The sequence below is a fragment of the Procambarus clarkii genome, chromosome 31 (genome assembly GCF_040958095.1).
Source record: "Procambarus clarkii isolate CNS0578487 chromosome 31, FALCON_Pclarkii_2.0, whole genome shotgun sequence".
Taxonomy (NCBI): domain Eukaryota; kingdom Metazoa; phylum Arthropoda; class Malacostraca; order Decapoda; family Cambaridae; genus Procambarus; species Procambarus clarkii.
In genome coordinates this window covers 6,985,490-7,008,476 of record NC_091180.1, presented here as the reverse complement: position 1 = coordinate 7,008,476, position 22,987 = coordinate 6,985,490, and the positions used below count along the sequence as shown (strand labels likewise).

Here is a 22,987-nt window from a genome sequence, read left to right as displayed (position 1 = left end):
TCGTGCCAGGGCTCGGGGTTCCTTTGGTCGTCGTAAACCAGTTATGCCAGATTTGGGGCCAGCCCTTCCTGCGGAGCTGTCGGCGCAGTGATCGATCTGAGCATTGGTTGGGCTCTCATAAGGGTCGTCAGCCTTTTTGCAATGGGGGGGAGGTTTGCACTGTGTGCCTAGTCCCGTCCCTAGTCCCACGATTCGTGGGCATTTCGGGTTGTTTCCTCCGGCCTGCGGTGGCATTGGGTGGCGGCTCCTCCTTCGGGGGGTTTGGAGCTGGTGGGGCAGGACTCTTCTCCTGCGCTCTGTCGAATTATCCTGGAGTGGGTTTGCTTGGACGCGGTTGAAACAACGGCGTCTGTCAGGTGGGCTTCCCGCCTGTTTCCAGTTTGAAACAGAACTACGCAGACCTGCGGTTCATTCTGGATTTGTCCAATCTGAACACCTAGGTCTTTTGCCCCTTCTTTCAAATGACCACTCTGTCCCAGGTCTGGCTACTTTTGGAGCTGGGCCTTGGATGGTGTCCCTGGACTTCAAGGACGCACATTGGCACGTCCCGATTAATCTGGGGTTCAGAGACTATTTTTGTTTTTTCCGTAGCACATGAGCTGGAACTTATTTTCGTTAAACCCCATACTATTTTCTGTAGCCTATAGAAAGACCTGATTTACATCTGATTGGAGGTTTGTCATGTCCTCTATGTTGTCTACTCTCATAAAAATCTTAGTGTCATCTGCAAAGGATGATACAATACTATAGGTTGTTGTTACGGCCCTCTCGGGTCGCAACTGGGTTCGTACTCTGATGTTATTAGAGGAAGGGTATCCGGCCCCAAGCCAGTAGTGGCTTTCAAGGGATTATTATAATATAATTAAATTATATTATATAATTGAAAGATTATTATAATATAATTAAATTATATTATTTACATCCACAGAGAGCTTTTATATCCATATTTGCATCATAAATGCAAACTTTCAACTTTAATAAGTCTTGGAACATGCTTCTTGTCTCTGATGACAGGAATTATTTTTTCCTTGCTACCCAATTTTGATCTAAATGTACTCAAGCTTTCAATGCAAATACAAATTTTGTATTACATGTATTAATTTAGCAGATTTGTGTTCATCTTGAGATTTTACTACTGTCTCTACTTTTTTTTCTCTTTTCAGTTAAGCTAAAGAATTCTGAGGATATCCAGAAAGTTCCTTTCATCAATAGAAAGTGTGGATATGTCACTAGAAACCCAGTCAGGGGAGTTCATGATAGATTTTTGGGCACTCGAATGAAAATGCGAACCCTGTCTCAGTCTGGGAGAGGCAGCTCTTCTGCTGAAGAGGTAAGATATCTTATTGAGTAGTGATACATATATCTTGGCTCTTGTCACCTTTAACCTTTTAAGACAGCAGTTATTGTCAATTGTTGGTTTATCATCGTTTGATGATTTAAGAAATTATTGTCTGGGTTTTACATGTATATGATGCAAATATGGATATAATAAGTCTGTGGATGCAGTGGAGTTTACCTTGACCCATTAAAAAATTGTGCTACCATTTGATGGTAATAAAGCAATTATCGTCATGAATGTTATTAGGGGAATGCGGTCATCATCATATGATTTAAACAATTATTGTTTGGGTTTTACATTTATGATGCAAATATGGATATAAAAGCTCTCTGTGGATGTAAATAAAGAAAAACAACTGATAAAACAATGGGCGAAACATCAGAGAAAAGATCAAGAAGCATCAGCAACCTCGAGCATCAGTCATTGACAAGTGCCAGACGCAGCCTTGCAGAGTGCCTCCACTCAGTGAAATGATAAATATTCACTTATTTTCGTGTTTTTCTTATATTCTGCATACAAATTAATAATTTTATAATGAAAAATAATTTTTTGGAATTTATATATTTTTTATGCATAGGCGGGTATGACCATTCGTCCATAGTCGCTGTCTAAGGGTTAACCACAGTTGCACTGCCAGTTTGATGAATGTGCGCACCCAGTTTCTACTTCTTAATTTTATTTCACTTGTCAGATGATAGCGGAGCATTTCTAGGAGGGGCATCAAGGTTGCTCCCATCCCAGTAAGCATCCCTGTTGCTAGCAGTTTAGGGTAATTCCACACCTATCAAATCACACCAAGCCATTGTGAGTCATTAATAACCTACTGGAGACCAGAGGCGAAAACCTGGTCCCTTCTCAGTGGCACAGAGAGCAGAGGATACTTGATCATTCTAATGGAGGAAATAGCCTCAGGAAAGGTAGAGCGAGATAAAACAGACAACAGGAAGGCAAAGTAATCAAAATAGAAAACAAGACTCCCAACAGGTAGGTAATTCCACCACTAGTTCTATCTTCTCACCACCAGGGGCTAGTGGCTCAGGTGGTGATCCACTTCAGTCATTCACTTGGTGATACAGTATAATGATCCATCTGTAACCTTGTCCTTCAGGTCCCAGTTTAAAATAAGTGCTATCTATCCTAGAACTTAGTCTTGTAGTTTTGTTCTACTACTGCTATTATTGCTTGATGTGCATGTGGTTTGCCTACCTTACTTTCTTGTGTGGTCTCCGTGCAGCTGTTTGCCTCGTGCTGCGTGTGTTCAAGATTGACTTCCCTAGGTGCTTGGTGTTGCCCTGGCCCTGACAGGGCTACCTACCCCTGGTGGTTCGGGAGGCTGTTTATGTAAGTGCTAACTTCTAGCGGAGGGTGCCTTCCCTTTCTTATTGTATGGTCTTTGACTCTTGTGACGTTTTGAGGTTGTGGGCAGTCGGATGTGTTTGAGGTGTGCCTGGGGTTCTTCCTATGCATATTTACAGGTTCATGTGTTAGCCTACCTCAACAACTGGCTGATGTAGGGCCCCCCCAGTCAGTCAGCATGTCAGCTGTTAAGGGATCTGGTTTTTTACTAATTCACCAGGTTCTGGTTCCAAGTGAACTGGAGGAAATCCCAGTTTGTTCCGTCCTAGGTTCGGACTTGGCTTGGCCTACTTTGGGACTTGTGATCAGCTTCTCTGTCCCTGCCTCCGGCAACTTTGCTTCACCTGCAGCTTCATTGCAGTCAGGTGTTGGATCAGTCCAGAGTGACTCACTGATTGATGAAGTGGTTGTGCAGGAGATCGAAATTTGCCTGCATGGTTTTTCTGCTGAACAGCTTTTGGCTTCGGGCATTGTGCCAGTTTGTTTCTCTGGTTCTGCCTGTTTCTCCATTCCTGGGACCAACAGGTTCAGGCCCTGCCCACCTTTTATTAGTCTTGCTTTGCCAACTTTCCCTTCGAGCTTTTAGAGGTACAGTTCAAAAAGTGTCATCCTCCCCCATCACTCAATGTGTTATCATACACCTTGTCCCTGGGTCTGGACTTTGTGAACAGTGCTCAACAGTCTGCCCAGGGTCTGTGATTGGGTCCAATCTTGCAGGACCACAGTACATAGTGCAAATTTGCAGCAATTTGCAGTGTTATACTGAAGAGGATTCAGCTTTTCTTTGGGCTCTATGCTCCAGCTTCACTTCAATTACTCCCCAATGGTTCATTGACTGAACAAAGGGGGTTGGAGTTGCTCTGTTCCATCCCCACTGTGGAGCTGGACACTTTGGGTAGATTGGCTTTTTGATTCTTGGGGATTGGTTCTCCATATGGTTAGTATGTGGGGGAGGGGGAGGGCGTCTAATGTTCTCGCAGATGGGTTAGATTGTTTCCATTCTTTTTGCATGGAGCAGATCATTTGCAAAACATCCTTATGTTAGCTCTGCGAGACTTTCAGTTGCCGGAAGGTGGACCTCCTATACATTGGTGTGAAAGTGATGCCTTCCCTCCTACATAGTGCTGTTGCTCATTGACGTGGCTCTTGCGGTGGATGCCTTTTGCCTGGACTGGTCAAGGTGGAAGTGCATTTATCTATTTCCTCTTGTTCAGTTGCTACACCTAGCTGTGTCCACTCTGGTCATACTCTGGGAGGAGGAGAATTCTGACTCCATGGAGGCTGGCCCAGACTTATTTCTAGCACTTTCCAAAAACTAGGCAATTTACTGCGGCTTTAACCTTTTCAACAGATCGGCCCAAGTGCCTCTTCTCCAGAGGCAAATAGTCTGTTCTTTTAGCCCTTGTAAGTGTAGAAAATTACATTGCCTTGAGTGCAAGGGTTGTGCATGTCAAGAGCATTTGTGTGGATTCATTTCAATGTACACTGGATGTGCATGGTTCTTAACTGCTGTAAAAGCAGCTAGGACAGTTATGTTTACTATCATTGGGTAGGCAATAGCATGAGCATTCCATTAGTGGTATGTTGATTATGTAGGATGCTATGAGGTGCAGAATAACTGCTGCATGAATACACAGTGTTCTGCATTGGGGCAGAAGCATGAGGAGTTTGATGGCAGAGGAAAAAGTTTGATGGTACAGTGAGGTCACTTATCACTCTAGGGACAGCCTGGGAGTACAAGGTTAGGTCACATAAGGCAAATATGAAGTCATGTATGCATATTCCATGCTTTCCAGAAACTTCTTTCACTATCCCTACCTGTCATAGAAGCTGTTCGGTACTCACCTAATTGTGCTTGAGGGGGTTGAGCTCTGGCTCTTTGGTCCCACCTCTCAACTGCCAATCAACAAGATTGATTGATTGATCTGTGATTGATCAATTACGATAACTGTTGCCTGATGTGCCTAGTCATCTCTATAGCTACACAAAGGAGTGAACTCAGCAGCCACACCAGCGAGGCTGTGTTCTCCATTCTGTATATGGAGGTCAACCTGAGAAGACACCATTGTTTCTATCGCAGATCTGGCCGAATCTCGTTAGTCAACCATTTCTCTAGACTCCTTTGAAATTCTCTCTCATTTATTTTCTATCCATTTTGGGCTGAACAGGGTCCCCACAATATTTAACTTGCTACATTGACAATAGAGGAACTTTTGGAAATGATTAGTCTGTACCGTGTTGACCCACATGAACTTAGTGGATAACAGGAGTATGAAAAGAGAAAATGAAATAAGAAAACAGAAAATGATAACAGAAAAAACATGATGTTTAACAGTGATAAATTCCAGGTACTCAGGTACGGTAAAAATGAGGACCTTAGCCATAATACAGGGTACAAAACAAAATCAAATGTGCCCATAGTAGGAAAACAGCATGTAAAGGATTTGGGAATAAAGACGTCTGACGACCTAACGTTTAGGGAGCAAAACCAAGCAAATATTGCGTCAGCCAGAAAAATGATCGGATGGATTACGAGAACTTTTAAATCCAGGGATCCCATCACAATGGTTGTACTCTTCAAGTCACTTGTGTTGTCCCATCTTGAGTACTGCTCAGTACTCACTTCCCCCTTCAGAGCAGGAGAGATTGCTGAAATAGAGAGAACAGAGAATACAGAGAACATATACGGCATGTATAGGTGCGATTAAGGACCTAAATTATTGGGATCGTCTCAAAGCCCTCCAAATGTACTCACTAGAAAAAAGATGAGAGAGATATCAAATAATATACACGTGGAAGATACTGGAGGGATAAGTACCAAATCTACACAGTAAAACAACAACGTACTGGAGTGAACGATATGGAAGAAAATGCAGAATAGAACCAGTGAAGAGCAGCCGGAACATCCGTGGACATCTTCAAGAGGAAACTAGATTGTTTCCTCCACAGAGTGCCGGACCAACCGGGCTGTGGTGGGTATGTGGGCCTGTGGGCCGCTCCAAGCAACAGCCTGGTGGACCAAACTCTCACAAGTCAAGCTTGGCCTCGGGCCGGGCTTGGGGAGTAGAAGAACTCCCAGAACCCCATCAACCAGGAGTAGCAAACTGTTAAATAGTTTTGTCAGCTGTTTCGACCACCGAGGCTTTTGGGTGTTTTTGGCCAGCACCTTTTCCCTTTGAGGTTGTGGGAAAATCCTAGCAGCTTTAATTCTTTTAAATTCTGCAAATACTCAAATATTTATTTATTTTTTAATTGACTTTAATGCCCTATTTTATTTGATTATTTTTTTTAGTTAGTGCTTAGTAATAAGTTAGTTTATTAGATAGTAGTAAGTAAGGAAGTATGTGGACTGTATGTACTGATTTAGCTGCTTGAACTTATCTCACATAATTGGAGGCACAATTTGTAGCTTAAGCCACTTTGAGATGGCTCCTTCATAAACCACAAATTGTTTACCTAGTCTTCAATATATGAATTATAAATCATAAATCATGAATTATAAAGGTTTAATCTACTATTATTATAGCAAATTAAATTATGTATACTGCTAATACTATGTCTACAGTATGAAAAACATGTGAGTCTTAGCTGAGTGGTTGGTGTGGCCTGCTAAGGCTATGTAATGGTAGCAGCATCAGGTTAGGGTGTGGCTCTGTGCCTCTGAGTGCCACGTAATGGCGGCTGTCTGGAGGCCTACAAAGCTTGATGTACAGCTAGGTAACAATCTTATATTGAGGGCCAACTCTCTGCTTAGCTTCTTGTAACTCCAAGTCACAATTACCTGCCGAGTTTAAAAAATTAATAATGTTTCCCTAAACATATAAGTACAGGTGTGACATGGAATAAGAGGAGCTGTATAATGTAGAGTACTGTCTCCACTTGATCATCCGGACTATATGGGAAGGACCCCCAGCCGGATTATCACATTTTTCGGATAATGGTACTTTTTCACCTACGAGTCCAAAAGTGACCATTTCCAACTATTTTTATACTACAAACAACATAATTTGAATTGCCTTGCCACATATAATTATTAAATATTCAATTAGAAACCTCAACTTACCTTGTTGGTGTTCGTCGTCTTGATTGATGCCACACATCTTGAAGTTAAAAATTCTTAACAATTTACGTAACCTATACTAACACAACACTAAAATTAACACTTAAAATTACTGTACAGTTCATTAAGCTAAGTTAGTTTTGACTGCCAGCTGCTGAAGCCTCACTGGTTGAGGGCATTTGGGTTGCCTGTGAGGCCTCACTTGTTGAAGGCGCTTGCTTGCACCTCACTTGTTGAAGGCAAGTGAGGCTTGCCTGTGACGCCTCATTTGTTAAAGGCGCTTGCTTGCGCCTCACTTGTTGAAGGCGCTTGGATTGCCTGTGGCGCCTCACTTGTTGAAAGCACTTGGCTTGCCTGTAATGCCTCATATGTTGAAGGCGCTTGGCTTGCCTGTGGCACCTCACTTGTTGAAGGCGCTTGGCTTGCCTGTAGCGCCTCACTTGTTGAAGGCGCTTGGCTGCCTGTGACGCCTCACTGGTTGAACAACACATAACTTGTCTTTAATTGCTAGGACAACCTTCTTCCTCTTAACACCTCCAGAACGATTGATGCTGCTACCAGACATAGTCTTGGCCAAAAATGTTCAAAGTTACTATGAAAATAAAAAAGTTATTAAAAAAAATATTTCACTAATGGCGCAGCACTGTGTATAACACGAGGGACGGACGCACATGGGTTGACCAGTGTTGGACGGGTCCACTTGGGGTGGGGCAGCTATAGCACGTTATGTAGGCCGCCAGGAGGAAAAAAATTCACAATATTTTTGAAGGAAACTTCAGCCTGTGCACATTGCTTTTAGGAAACTTATTTATTTGTTATTACATAATTACTAGTACTTATTTCATTTGTTTTTGGCTATGATTAATTGTTCTAAAATTAATGGTAATTCCTGTATCCAGGTGGTCCCTCCTGACGCACCCCTCCCACCCTCCTAACACCACCCACCCACCCCACCCCCTCCTCCACCATGCGTCTAGAGCCACAGACGGGATTAATACGGTATGGCCGAATTTTCATCCGGTCAAATCAGCTTTTATCCGGTTCCCCTGGCCATTTTGGCCGGATATTGTGATAACTTTATCCGATCACGATTTTGGCCGTATAAGGGCGTTTTCCGGATGTTTGAATCCCGGATAATCGCGGGGTTACAGTATATACTTGTTGGTGTTTTTTTCTATGCAAATAACCGGCTACCTATCTATATTAAATGATGCATCAAAATAAAACAGAATACTAGGTAGTCAGATACTCAAGTGTTCCAGTTGTGTGGTAGAGGTGTTGCTGTGGTAGTTCTCTTGGGACAGAGTAGGTCTATCGTGTGAGCCTAGTATCACAACTCTCAGGAGCACTCGTTTGTTGTTGTTATTCTCTCTCTCTCGGTATAGTTACGCTCCCTCCCTCCTTGTTCCAATGTTTTGGTGGTTCTACTTCTGGATTTAATTTTACAGTAACAAGGGAAACAAGCTATGTTTTGGTGTTAGTAATTATATTCAGTCCTAGTGAAATTTTTTTTATTAAAGACTGTTGTTGTTTAAAAAGAAATTAGAGTGATATAAATATGTGACGTCGATGACATCACGGAATCACCCATTCTCTTTTCTTATCAAGGGGATACTTAGTTATTATATGTGTCGGATTTCCGACAGAGGTCTTTCCCTCAGACTTCCCCTCTCTGTCACAAGCAGTGGGCAAGAACACTGACTGTCCCCTAGGGCCCTCCACTGCGGCTTCTGAAGTGTGGAATGAGTTGGAATTTGGCCTTTCGGTCTGCTTTGACCTTTCATGGTCTTTGTACCCTCTGGGGTGGGGCTCCCTTTGCAAGGGGGTGGGATTTTAATATCCCCCTCCTTGTATGAATATAATTTTGATGCGGCTTCTAGGATTCAGTTCCACGTGCCTTTGGGCCCGTCGGAATTGTCTTCCTGGAGGTTTTTGTCCTCCTGAGTCTCTCCACTCGGGCTCAGGAGGCCTTATTTACCTACTTCCTGTGGGACCCTGTGTATGTCCCTCACATGGACCCTACCTCTCGTGAGTTTTGGGCTACTTCTCAATATCGGATGCATTAAGATGTGCCAGAGTCCTCCTGGCTAGCAGACAATCCTTTTTCACTTGAGACTTGGCACAGCTTGTCATATCCATACACTTGATTGTCATGAGGTGTCATCCATCTTTTATGTGTTTTGGGGGGCCTCTTTCCTGCCCTCAATGACTGCCTGTTTGCTCATCGAGTGAACACATTGCTTGATGTGTTTATGGACGACTCGTCTCTCGGCTGGGGCTTTGTGACCAGCACTCATCAAACCGGCCAGGGACGTTGGGCTCACAGCACAGTGCAGGAATTTGCGGCTGTGTGGCAGGCGCTGCCATGGATTCAACTTTCTCGGGCTCTGTGACCCGGCTCCATTCAGATTGCTTTCCTGTGGTTCATTGTCTCAACCAGGGAAGGATGTCTCTGCAGTCCTTGACTCTTTGGGGGCTGGTCTCTTCAGATAGCTCTTTTGCCAAGTTCTCGAGGTTTAGCTCTCCGCCCCATTCACATTCAAGCAGTGTCCAACGTCATGGCCGGCGGCCTATCATGCTTCAGTCCCCCTTTCCATGGAGTAGGCGGTTGATGCCAGCTTCTTCCTTTGGCTTCATCAGACGGTCGATGCCAGCTCCTTCCTTTGACTTTGTCAGACATTCGGATTCCCGGAGGTGGACCTCTTTGTGACTGCATGGTCTCAGCTTCTCTCACTGTACGTAGCGCCATTTACTCAAATATGAGGCTCTTACTGTGGATGCTTTCCGGTAGGACTGGTCGAGGTGGGGGTTCCTTTATCTTTAACTCCCCCAGTCCAGCTGCTGCCCCAGGTTCTCACTCGTCTCTGAAGCATATAAAGTCTGTCTGAAACATGTTCCTTTGAGGAAAACCAAAAAGAGGTCTTATGTAAAAAGAGAACGCAGACGACACTACAAAAGAAGAAAAAAATAACGGAAATGCTTAAGCAGATACAACTTTCCATACAAAGAAGGAATAATTTAAACAGTGAGATTGAAGAAATCGAGCTGAGACTGAAGCATTCATATCAAATTGGAGAAAGACAACTAGAACAGAAAGCAATTCAAGAAATAAAGAAAAACTCAAAATATTTCTTCATATATGCGAAATCAAAAGCAAAAACCACTGCGAGTATTAGACCTATTCGTATTAGTGAAGGTTCATACAATGAGGATGACAAAGAAATTAGTGAAAACCTAAAAAAAAAGCAATATGAGAACATGTTTAGCACTCCAATAAACAGCATGAAAGTCGAAGATCTAGACAACTTCGTTATGCATGATATACAAACTCCTGTAAATATAACTGATATCAACATGAGTGTGGCAGATTTTGAAAGAGAAATTGACAACATGCCCATGTACTCAGCCCCAGGTCCAGATTCATGGAATTCAATATTTATAAAGAAATGCAAAGTGCCAGTAGCACAGGCACTCAGTATAGTGTGGAGGAAGAGCTTGGACACAGGGGAGATACCAGATGCATTTAAATAAACAGACATAGCCCCTCTACACGAGGGAGGGAGCTAAGAATTATAGACCAGTTGCACTAATGTCCCAACTAATAAAATGTATTTGAGAGAGTGATCAGGAGGCAGGTCACCAGTTTCATGGAGACCAATGACCTTCACAACCCAGGCCAACATGGATTTAGAGTGGGAAGATCATGCCTCTCACAGCTGCTTGACCACTACGACAAAATCACTGAGGCATTAGAAGAAAAACAGAATGCAGATGTGATATACACGAACTTCGTAAAGGCATTCTATAAATGTGACCTTGGAGTGATAGCACACAAAATGTGATCAGTAGAAATAACTGGTAAAGTAAGACGGTGGATACTCAATTATCTGTCGAACAGGACACAAAAAGTAACAGTCAACCATATAAAATCGAGTCCAAGCACAGTTAAAAGCTCTGTACCTCAGGATACAGTCCTTGCTCCACTGCTTTTCCTTATTCTCATATCAGATATAAACAAGAATACAAGTGACAGATTCATATCATCCTTTGCAGATGACACAAAAATCAGCATGAAAATTACCTCTGCTGAAGTCATTGAAAAATTACATTGGCCTTTCGACTGGGTAGCAGAAAATAACATTATGTTAACAGTGATAAATTCCAGGTACTCAGGTACAGTAAAAATGAGAACAATAAACATAATACAGAGTACAAAACACAATCAAATTTGCCAATACAGTAGTAGGAAAGCAGCATTTTAAGGATTTGGGAATAATGTTGTCTGACGACCTAACATTTAGGGAGCATAACCAAGCAAATATTGAGTCAACCAGAAAAATGATAGGATGGATTACGAGAACTTTAAAATCCAGGGATCCCATCACAATGGTTGTACTATTCAAATCACTTGTTATGTCCTGTCTTGAGTACGGCTCGGTACTCATTTTCCCCTTAAGAGAATGTGAGATTGCTGAAATAGAGGGAGTACAGAAAACATATACGGCATGCACAGACGTAATAAAACCAGCGTTGATTGTAATAAAAATGCCATTTTCTGGGTGAGACCCAGAGGCTCCCTGGAGCTTATCCAGACTGATATGCTAATGTCAGACTTTGGCATCAGTTATGTGTATGGAGTTCTATGGGCCTACCAGGGACCACGAGCCAGAACTTCGCCCCCTCAGAGAGGCAAGGGGAGCAGGAGCAATGGCCTATAGAAACTCCCATGTACGTAGTTGGAAGCATTCTATGTCTGCCATCGACCGGGTCAGGCACCCAGAAAAGTAAGCTTCCCCAAAAAATTCCCCATACTAGTGAAAATTGCTACCACAAGCCGAACAAGTGGATAGAACTCCCCTAAAAGAAACGAGCAAACGATCATGATGTCACTCGTCGCTGCGCCGCTGTCTGCGTAGCTCTCCCCTCCACAGAAGGGGGAAGGGAGAGCCCCAGACCTACTGCACCAGCTAGCCACCATCAGTTCTGAGGCTGGATGTCAAAATACACAAAAAACCGCCGACCGGAGGAAGGAAGGGATGCCGGGGAGCCTCCGGGTCTCGCCCAGAAAATGGCGTTTCATTACATTCAACGCTGGTTTTCTGGGGAAAGCCCCTTCGCCTTCCCGGAGCTAACTACCTAGAGAGGAAATAAGAGGGACTGACCCGGCGGTCGCCGCACACTCCTCAACTCAAAGTCAAGACATCTGGCCGCAACCGCGAACCCAAGGTGACACAGGCCCGAATGGGCCCGGGATCGACCACGAGATATCGAGCAGCCAGGACCCTGTGCGACCACCAAAAGCCCCACGCTCGAATGTCAGCCAGGACATGTCACCAAGACGGCAGCAAGAGCAGCGAAGCTATGAACGTTATGGGCACGGGGATAGAACGCAGGCTGGCTAGCCTTGATAACACGGCAGACGACCTGGGAAACCCTCACCCGCGAACAGAGAAAAAGGGAACCGGAGCAACCCAAAGCATGTCCTGGACACAGAAGCCATGGCGTTCAGATAACAGCGGAGGGCCGCAAGCGGACACAAAATACGATGCACCCCCGGCCCAACCAACCAACCACCAACAAACCAAGGACCCCTCCGGAAAGCAACAGTCTCATTCTGTGCCAGGGAGATGGCTGCAACCAAACAAACCTATCGCTACGACCGAAGGAGCAGAAACCCCTGCGCCAGAGGAAAGCAGGAAGCTCACCGACCCAACCCCTAGGGGCAAATGCCAACAGGAAAAGGACCTTCGAGAAACAAACCCGAACCGAAGGGGCCACAACAAACCGAGGACAAGAAGAAAGTCTTGTCCTCGGTTGTCGCTGTCCTAGTCGCTGTCCAAAGACCAAGACGGCTCAGGCGGAGCATGAGCAGGTCAGAGGTGAAACAACGCACGAGACAGCTTACGAAATGGCGCAGATGTAACACCAAGACCGAAAGCAAGCTGAAGTGGCTCCGCCAGCGCCGCACGATACGAGGCGACAGTATGCGGCAAGATGACGGCCCCGAACCTCCACCAGAAAAGGACAAGCCGACGCCAACAAACACAGCCACCTAAGAAGGGATAGAAGGAAAATAAAGGACCGTCAAAAAATACTATACTGCCGCCAAGAAGAAGTACGCAGGTGGGACACCAACAACGAAGCCACCTGACCACCAACCGAAGGTGAGAGACTCAAGGCAGAACCTAACCAGCCCCGTCAAGGTTCATTCGAGCCTAGGAAGAGGCGGAGCCGTGGGAAGAGTCTGGTGCGACTACCGAGCAAGCAGAGCCAGAAACCCAAACCGGCAAAGAAGGAGATGGAACATCTGCCGAACAGAAAACTCCAACGAGAGCTCACTGGGAGATCGGAGACTACAGGTCCGATGCGAGACTCCAGAGAATGGACACCGCGAGACCCTGAAAATGCCAACAGGCTAGGCAAGCCAGGAAAACAGGAACCCAAACCTGGCAACAGGAGGGCCAAACGGCACAAAAAAAAATACACAACAGTGTAATTACCTAAGTGTGTAATTACCTAGTGTGTAGGAGAAAACGAGAAAAAGACCAAAAGAATAGCCCCAGCACCAGCGGCCAGGGACAGGAGTGAAGCAGGAACATGAGGAACGAAGAAGGCATGCAGCAAATCGAGAACAAAAGGGACACGGTCTGCAGCTCTGTGGGTTGGTCATGTCTCAACAAGTCACACTAACAACACAGAGGTGCAGGCCCCGTCACAACAAACTAAACTGAAGAAGGTGCAAAGGGTTGCCACCAGACTAGTACCCGAACCGAGGGGTACGAGCAACGAAGACAGACTAATGAACACAAGTGCACACGCACGATACAAAGATGCGAGAAACTACACGGCAGTGAGGAGAGAGGCAGAAAGAAATTTTGAAAAAGGGATTGCGGACAAATGTAAAACAGAACCAGGTCTATTCTATAAATTCATAAACAACAAATTGCAGGTAAAGGATAATATTCAGAGGTTGAAAATGGGAAATAGATTCACGGAAGATGAAAAGGAAATGTGTGAAACACTAAACGAAAAGTTCCAAAGTGTGTTTGTACAAAATGAAATCTTTAGGGAACCAGATACAATAAGAATTCCAGAGAACAACATAGAACACATAGAGGTGTCTAGAGACGAAGTGGAAAAAATGCTCAAGGAGCTCGGTAAGAACAAAGCAGCTGGCCCAGATGGCGTTTCACCATGGGTTCTGAGAGAATGTGCATCTGAGCTCAGCATTCCACTTCACCTGATCTTTCAGGCATCCCTGTATACAGGAATCGTAGCAGACGGGTGGAAACAGGCTAACATAGTTCCAATCTACAAAAGTGGCAGCAGGGAAGACCCCCTCAATTATAGACCTGTATCATTGACAAGTGTAATAGTGAAAGTATTGAAAAAACTAATCAAAACTAAATGGGTAGAACACCTAGAGAGAAATGATATAATATCAGACAGACAGTATGGTTTTCGATCTGGAAGATCCTGTGTATCGAATTTACTCAGTTTCTATGATCGAGCCACAGAGATATTACAGGAAAGAGATGGTTGGGTTGACTGCATCTATCTGGACCTAAAAAAGGCTTTTGACAGAGTTCCACATAAGAGGTTGTTCTGGAAACTGGAAAATATTGGAGGGGTGACAGGTAAGCTTCTATCATGGATGAAAAATTTTCTGACTGATAGAAAAATGAGGGCAGTAATCAGAGGCAATGTATCGGAATGGAGAAATGTCACAAGTGGAGTACCACAGGGTTCAGTTCTTGCACCAGTGATGTTTATTGTGTACATAAATGATCTACCAGTTGGTATACAGAATTATATGAACATGTTTGCTGATGATGCTAAGATAATAGGAAGGATAAGAACTTTAGATGACTGTCATGCCCTTCAAGAAGACCTGGACAAAATAAGTATATGGAGCACCACTTGGCAAATGGAATTTAATGTTAATAAATGTCATGTTATGGAATGTGGAATAGGAGAACATAGACCCCACACAACCTATATATTATGTGAGAAATCTTTAAAGAATTCTGATAAAGAAAGAGATCTAGGAGTGGTTCTAGATAGAAAACTATCACCTGAGGACCACATAAAGAATATTGTGCAAGGAGCCTATGCTATGCTTTCTAACTTCAGAATTGCATTTAAATACATGGATGGCGATATACTAAAGAAATTGTTCATGACTTTTGTTAGGCCAAAGCTAGAATATGCAGCTGTTGTGTGGTGCCCATATCTTAAGAAGCACATCAACAAACTGGAAAAGGTGCAAAGACATGCTACTAAGTGGCTCCCAGAACTGAAGGGCAAGAGCTACGAGGAGAGGTTAGAAGCATTAAATATGCCAAAACTAGAAGACAGAAGAAAAAGAGGTGATATGATCACTACATACAAAATAGTAACAGGAATTGATAAAATCGACAGGGAAGACTTCCCGAGACCTGGAATTTCAAGAACAAGAGGTCATAGATTTAAACTAGCTAAACACAGATGCCGAAGAAATATAAGAAAATTCACCTTCGCAAATAGAGTGGTAGACGGTTGGAACAAGTTAAGTGAGAAGGTGGTGGAGGCCAAGACCGTCAGTAGTTTCAAAGCGTTATATGACAAAGAGTGCTGGGAAGACGGGACACCACGAGCGTAGCTCTCATCCTGTAACTACACTTAGGTAATTACACTTAGGTAATTACCATGCGACACAGGCGGAAGGAGCGCCCAAAGGAGCCAAAGAAATGCAAGAAATATACATTCTAGTGGCAGAGTAGTAAACAAATGGAATGCATGAGGAAGGGAAGTGGTGGAGGCTGACACCACACACAGCTGCAAGTGCAGACATGACAGAGCCCAGTAGATGTCAGGGGAGAGGCAGGACGAAAGAGCCAAAGCTCAACCCCAGGAAGCACAACCAGGGGCGGACAACTAGGCAAGGACAGAGAAACCAATGTACATGGAAGGGCCAAGCCAGGCACTCCAAGACGGGAAAGGAATGAGGGACCCCAGATAAGACCACGAAAAACGCCACAGTCAATCCCCAACACACATCCCCAGTCACAAAACTGCAACAAAATGTCACCTCACAACATCCTGACACAGTAACAAGTACCACATGTTACTAATGCACATGTGCATTAGGCAGAGATGTGGTGGAGGCTGACTCCAGACAGTTGCAAATGTAGATATGATAGAGCCCAGCAGGCTCAGAAATCTGCACACCAGGTGATTGACGGTTGAGAGGTGGGACCAAAGAGCCAGAGCTCAATCCCTGCAAGTACAACTAGATGAGTACATAACCTGCACCTCGACCATTGTACCTCATAACATGGATGAGGTGGGGTCCCTTGATCGACTCGAGCATGGGTTGGATATGCATATGAGGGGGACTGGAAGGGTAGAAATAGGAGCTGCCACTTATGGGCCAACAAGCCCCCGGCAGTCACCTGTGTGCTGTCGGTCTTATATTCATATCCAAAAACCACAAACCAGCGCCTGGCCAAAAGAAACGCCAGGCCGCAAAAACTCACCTGCCGAATGGAGGCATGATACCTGGTTGATGGGGTTCTGGGAGTTCTTCTACTCCCCAAGCCCAGCCCGAGGCCAGGCTTGACTTGTGAGAGTTTGGTCCACTAGGCTGTTGCTTGGAGCGGCCCGCAGGCCCACATACCCACCACAGCCCGGTTGGTCCGGCACTCCTTGGAGGAATAAATCTAGTTTCCTCTTGAAAGATGTCCACGGTTGTTCCGGCAATATTTCTTATGCTTGCTGGGACGTGTCACGTCCCAGTCACGTTCTTCCTGGGAACGTGTCACGACACAACGTAGCCGAGAAGATCCTGGGAGCACCGCCACGGGAAGAAGGCCAGAGCCGCACATGCAGGAGAGTAGGGTAGAGGCGAAGGAGGCGCCCCACACCCATGACACAGGGAAAACCCCAGCATCCTCCCCATAGCTGCAATCCAGCAATCCAGACAGATTCCTGTCTGCACAAGATAATCTCAAGATAACCCCAGTAGCTACAAAGCACGGACCGGAGAATGGAGAAGAGCGAGAGGCGATGGCACCCGAGAGAAAAAGAATGCAAAACACCAGCACTGGTGCACACTGGTCCGATACATTGCACAGGCAATGTATCGGACTGGAGAAATGTCACAAGTGGAGTACCACAGGGTTCAGTTCTTGCACCAGTGATGTTTATTGTCTACATAAATGATCTACCAGTTGGTATACAGAATTATATGAACATGTTTGCTGATGATGCTAAGATAATAGGAAGGATAAGAAACTTAGATGATTGTCATGCCCTTCAAGAAGACCTGGACAAAATAAGTACATGGAGCGCCACGTGGCAAATGGAATTTAATGTTAATAAATGTCATGTTGTGGAATGTGGAATAGGAGAACATAGACCTCACACAATCTATATATTATGTGAGAAATCTTTAAAGAATTCTGATAAAGAAAGAGATCTAGGGGTGGTTCTAGATAGAAAACTATCACCTGAGGACCACATAAAGAATATTGTGCGAGGAGCCTATGCCATGCTTTCTAACTTCAGAATTGCTTTTAAATACATGGATGGCGATATACTAAAGAAATTGTTCACGACTTTTGTTAGGCCAAAGCTAGAATATGCAGCAGTTGTGTGGTGCCCATATCTTAAGAAGCACATCAACAAACTGGAAAAGGTGCAAAGACATGCTACTAAGTGGCTCCCAGAACTGAAGGGCAAGAGCTACGAGGAGAGGTTAGAGGCATTAAATATGCCAAAACTAGAAGACAGAAGAAAAAGAGGTGATATGATCACTACATACAAAATAGTAACAGGAATTGATAAAATCGATAGGGAAGATTTCCTGAGACCTGGAACTATAAGAACAATAGGTCATAGATATAAACTAGCTAAACACAGATGCCGAAGAAATATAAGAAAATTCACTTTAGCAAACAGAGTGGTAGACGGTTGGAACAAGTTAGGGGAGAAGGTGGTGGAGGCCAAGACCGTCAGTAGTTTCAAAGCGTTATATGACAAAGAGTGCTGGGAAGACGGGACACCACGAGCGTAGCTCTCATCCTGTAACTACACTTAGGTAATTACACCGCCCTGACCAAGACAAACTCCCACGGCGCATGCGCAGGACACGATGTCCGAACTGCACAACCCACCCGGCGGGAAGACGCCAACTAGGACTACTTTACAAGAAAAGTAGCCAAACAGTACGTGATCCGAGTGAACCGTTAAGTAGGAGAAACAGCGCAGCTCATGGGAACAGGAGCCAAAAAAGGAGTAAGCAGCAACATACATAGCCGGCTTATGAAATGAATACAATGAACCGAATCGGGAACCCAATTGGACTACAAATAGCCCAACCAGGCATCCCGGACTAGGAGCATGGAAAGAAAACGAACAGTGCCGAGACAGAGCACGGAGAGAAGATACAATAACAAAAGAACGAGACAGGACCAAAAATGAAGAATAAGTACAGAAGAGGACCAACAAGCCCTAGAATGGACCGGAGGGAAGCCACACCGAAAGACGACAGACGTTCCAATAATACGAGAAGTAGCGAAAAACCTTTCCGAACCTTCGAGAACACTCAGACGCAAGCACAAGTCAAGAAGGCACATAAAGGCACAGTCGCACCCGAAACCAAAAGTCATACAGAACCCCAAGAAGAGGGGAACATGATGGAGAAGGCCCGTCCCAAGAAAAAAGAGGGAACAACGGAGAAGAGCACCCACCGACAGGACGGAACCAACTGACGCAAGGGACAAGGAACTGAGCCCGGGTAGGGGCTGACGCCCAACAACTCGTACTGAGATGTGGGAAGGAAAAATGGGTAACTGAGTCACAAACAAGCAACAAAACTCGCAGGACTCCAGGCCGAAGGTGTCACCGATCTCACAGGCAGCAGACGGAGGCAGACAGTGAGAGTCACCCGGAGACAAGGGGACAGTGCAACCCTCAAACTCGCAGGAAACGAGGGGAAACTCCGGGGTCACATCCACCGGACCACCAGGTACTGGCTCATGGTCTCCGGTAGGCATAAAGAACTCCTGTGACTGATGACCCACAAACTAATATTGCACATGTCAGTGTGGATAGCTCCAGGGAGCCTCAGGGGCTCACCCAGAAAATGACTTTTCATTACATTCAATGCTGTTTTCTGTGGAGAACCCCTTCGACTCCCCAGAGCTATACCGGGCTGATGTGTATATATTAGACCGTGGCAACAGTCAATTGATGGAGTTCTAGGCCTACCGGGGACCAGAGCCAGAACCTGGCCCCCGCAAGAGAGGCACGAGGAGCAATGGCCTAAAGACAACCCCCGTGTAATTGGAAGCAGTCTTTGTCTGCCATCTACCAGGTCAGGCACCCAGAAAGGTAGGAATTCCAAAACAAACGTCACCAATATGACGTCACTACACACGCTGCTCATCCGTCTGCGCAACCCCCTCCCCTCCCCAGTGGGGGACGAGAGGGTCCCAGACCTCCACGCCGGCTATTCTCCCCAGTTTACAGGCTGTTGTGAGAGCGAATGGTCGATCGACTCTGGCTCCATCCTTTGAGCAGTGCTGCAGTGCGGTGTTGTTGTTCAGTTTTGGTATCGTGCGAGCCAGGAGTAACACAAGAGTACTAGGGCTGCATGCACCAACCCACCAAGGGCCGCCTTCCCTAGGTGACCTGTAAGTACTGCCCTTGTGGCTTCAGGGTTATCTTCCCTGAACCATTCGGGAACTACCTCCGCGCAGTTCTGTTGCTGCTCGGTGATTGCCCGCCCTTGGGGTTCTGCTGGGGTGGTTTTTGCTCCTGTTTTCCCTTGGGTAGGAGGTAGTTTTTGCTCCTGTTTTCCCTTGGGTAGGAGGTAGTTTTCGTCGCTGGCAGGGGTACGAGGTATTGTGCAGCAGTCTGATATACACATTGCGACCGGTTCTGTTCACCCGGAGATGTTGTGCTTTTGTGGGGGGTTTCTTTTGTTTTTGTTTTGTTTTGCCTGGCGGGGGTCTGCCTGGTGTGGTGGTAGGACACTTGTAGGTTTTTGGTGGCCCTCCACTAGGTCTCCGTGCTTGCACACATCGCAGGAGTTCAGCTTATAGTTTGTTTGCTTGGTAGCTCTGGGATAACCAGTTAGCAGTACCTCACCTGGGCTTCCCTTAGCAGTCAGCGTAAGGGCCCTGGAAACCCCCTTAGGGGCTCAGTGGTCCGATGGAGGAGACCTCAGAGTCCGACCTCGCCTTGTACGAGTTTGAAGGTTGCTCTGTCCCCTTGACTCAGGGTGACACTCACCATCTTTGTCTCCATCATGCTGCTTGTTGGGTCAATAACACCTTTGACCCGGAGTCCTGCGAGTGGTATTCCTTGTTTGTACTCCAATTCACCCAGTCCAATGAGATTGATATTCAGGTGCCAGCAGCTTCAGCGTTGCATGCAAGGTTTAGGCTGCTGCAATGGCAAGGCTGGTTGCCTTTCCGGATGCCCCGCAGCTGCCCCGTTTTGGTTATAGGGACCCGGACTTGGGGGTGTTAGTCGCCTTGACTTTGGTTTCATCTCCACCCCTTAGTCCTTTCCATGCTGTGGTTCATCCTGCTCACTCCCCTGCTCCCGGCTCCCAAACGTCTGAGGGTTTCAGAGTCGGGGCAGGGTTTACCGGGTGGTGAGTCTCGGGCGGCTTCCGGGAATGCCCCGTCCGGATCAGCGACGGAGGCATTCGAGCCTGTACCTCCTGCTGGAGCCCTTCGGCCGTGCCATTGTGCGATAAACACCATCAATACATTCGATATAACGAGCACAGTCACTGAGAAGGGTGTCGACGAAATACATGCAGACTTTGTTATGCAATCCCCTTGGGAATCTCAGCCAGCAGACTTTAAGATTATGGTTCTTGAAGGAAAAATGAACCAGACAAATCCTCATCTGCTACATAACATTGCACAGATGCATATAGGAGCAAACTTGGCATCCGACAGCTTCACTTACTTCACAGATGGATCAGTAGACCAGCAGGGACAAGAAACCGGAGCTGCAATTAAAGCAGGAAACTGTAAATAGTTGGAAATTTTCAAAAGGGTGTTCGACTTTACAAACAGAGATGCTAGCCATTCAAAAGGCTTTGGAACTTGCTGAACACCGACATGTTATCATACATACAGATTCAAGAACCGCCATTGAAACCTTGCAACAAGAACACATATGTGATAACATACATCTGATCACAAATGTCATATCATTAATGCAAACACTCAAACGACAAGGCCGACGGGTACTTATCAACTGGGTGCCAAGTCATGTGGGAATAGTAGGAAATGACATTGCAGACGAAGCTGCGAAGCTTGCAACTAAGAGAAGAAATGTAGACATTTACATACCACAGAGTCTATCACAGATTAAGAAAGTAATTAGAAACAGAGCATTGCAAAAGATGTACAGTGACTGCAACACAGCAGTTGCAACATCAGGATCTGCGGGTTGGTACAAGAATTCAACCAACTACGAACCACTTAGTTTGATGAAAGGGAGCAGTAGAGCAACAGAAGTACACTTACATCGCATCATTCTTGGATACCTATGTGCATGGGAAATAGGCTTAGAGGTTCCGGAAGATGAGAGGAAATGTCAGCACTGTGGAGAAATGCCCGACAGACCACTGGAACATTATTTAACACAGTGCACAGTTACAAACCCATTAAGATTTCAACTTAGATTCAACAGAGCAGAAGTTGTTAAACACATGGGGCAAAATCTTACTGAAGCGACCATACAAGTCATAAATACTCATACTCTGCCCAAGTAAAACAGAAACAAGCAACACTTAATGGGCCAGCCAGAGGCTTATGGCCCACGCAGGAATATCCCTGCAAAAAAAAAAAACTACTGGTAACATCATGCACATCTGTCAATGCAGTTTCTCCCATGTCCTTCACTCTATTTACATTCCCCATTTTCTCCATATTTAATACTAGCAGTACCCAGCCATGCATTGCTGAGCCACAGCAACCTTCCCTGTTCCCCAGTCTTCCCCACCATTCCCCCCTCACCCGTCTCCTCGGCCTCTCAACCATTCCCCACTCTACCATCCCCTCGTCCTCCCCACCAATCCCCACTCCACCATTCCCTCTTCCTTCCCACCATGCCCCACTCCCCTGTCCATTTGTCCTCCCCACCATTCTCCATTCTCCCATCCCCTCGTCCCCACCATCCTAAACTCCCCCGTCCCCTCGTCTTTCCCCACCATTACCCCCCTCCCTTGTCCTCCCCCACCATCTCTCACTTCCGTCCCCTCGTCATCCCACCATTCCTCACTCCCTCGTCTGATGCCTTCCCAAATGGTCTGATGTTCCCATCAGAAAATTGGGAACATAGTGACCTGATGTTCCCGTCACTGAAATATAAGAAAAAGTTAAAAAATGAAATGAAAATATGAAAAAATAAAAAAAATAAACTATACTCACGAAATGAACGGTATGGTAAACAACCCAGCTCAATTCCAACGCAATTCACACAAAATAATTAAATCAAAATGAAAATAAATCAAAATCTATGAAAATTCAATTTATCAATGCAATCAGAAACATTGAAATGGAATTGTAACATATTTAGTATACCATGTGTGTTGCTCTTACATGAAATAGATGGCATTGTTTTTAAAGAAAAGCATAGTTTTACCCGTCACAGGTGTGGCATCTTTACTTATACTTACAAAATGAACGGTATGGTAAATAACACAGCTCAATTCCAACACAATGTCACACAAAATATTTCAATAAAAAGTAAAATAAAAAGAAATCTATGAAAATAAAATTTATCAATGCAATCGGAAACATTGAAATGGAATTCGTGACATATATAGTATAGCGTGCATGTTGCTACTGTGTGCAACAGATGGCATTGTTTTTCAAAAACGCATGTTTTTACCTGTCACAGGTGTGGCATCTATATAGTAGGTATATAAAAAGACGCGCCTATTCGAATGCAACGTTGTGTCAAAATTTCAAAGCAATCGGTGAAGAACTTTCGGAGATTACAGCATGTGTTGCTTTTACGTCCAACAGATGGCGCTGTTTTTCAAAAAAAGCATGTTTTTTTTTCCTGTCACAGGTGAGGTATGTATATAGTAGAAATATAAAAAAAACACGCCTATTCGAATGCAACTTTGTGTCAAAATTTGAAAGTAATCGGTAAAGAGGTTTCAAAGATTTCCCTCACATGAAAAACAGTTTTTCAGAAAAAGCATTTATTCTGGG

General features: G+C 45.1%; 1 protein-coding gene across 1 annotated transcript in view; it reads left to right on the top strand.

Annotated features, from left to right (window-relative positions):
• Positions 1-22,987, top strand: part of LOC123749652 (sentrin-specific protease 1) — a gene marked incomplete in the record, with an annotated part of 209,597 nt that overhangs the window by 142,620 nt on the left and 43,990 nt on the right. The window contains 1 exon segment of the mRNA XM_069334326.1: positions 1,164-1,330. Coding sequence (XP_069190427.1) covers positions 1,164-1,330 — 167 coding nt within the window.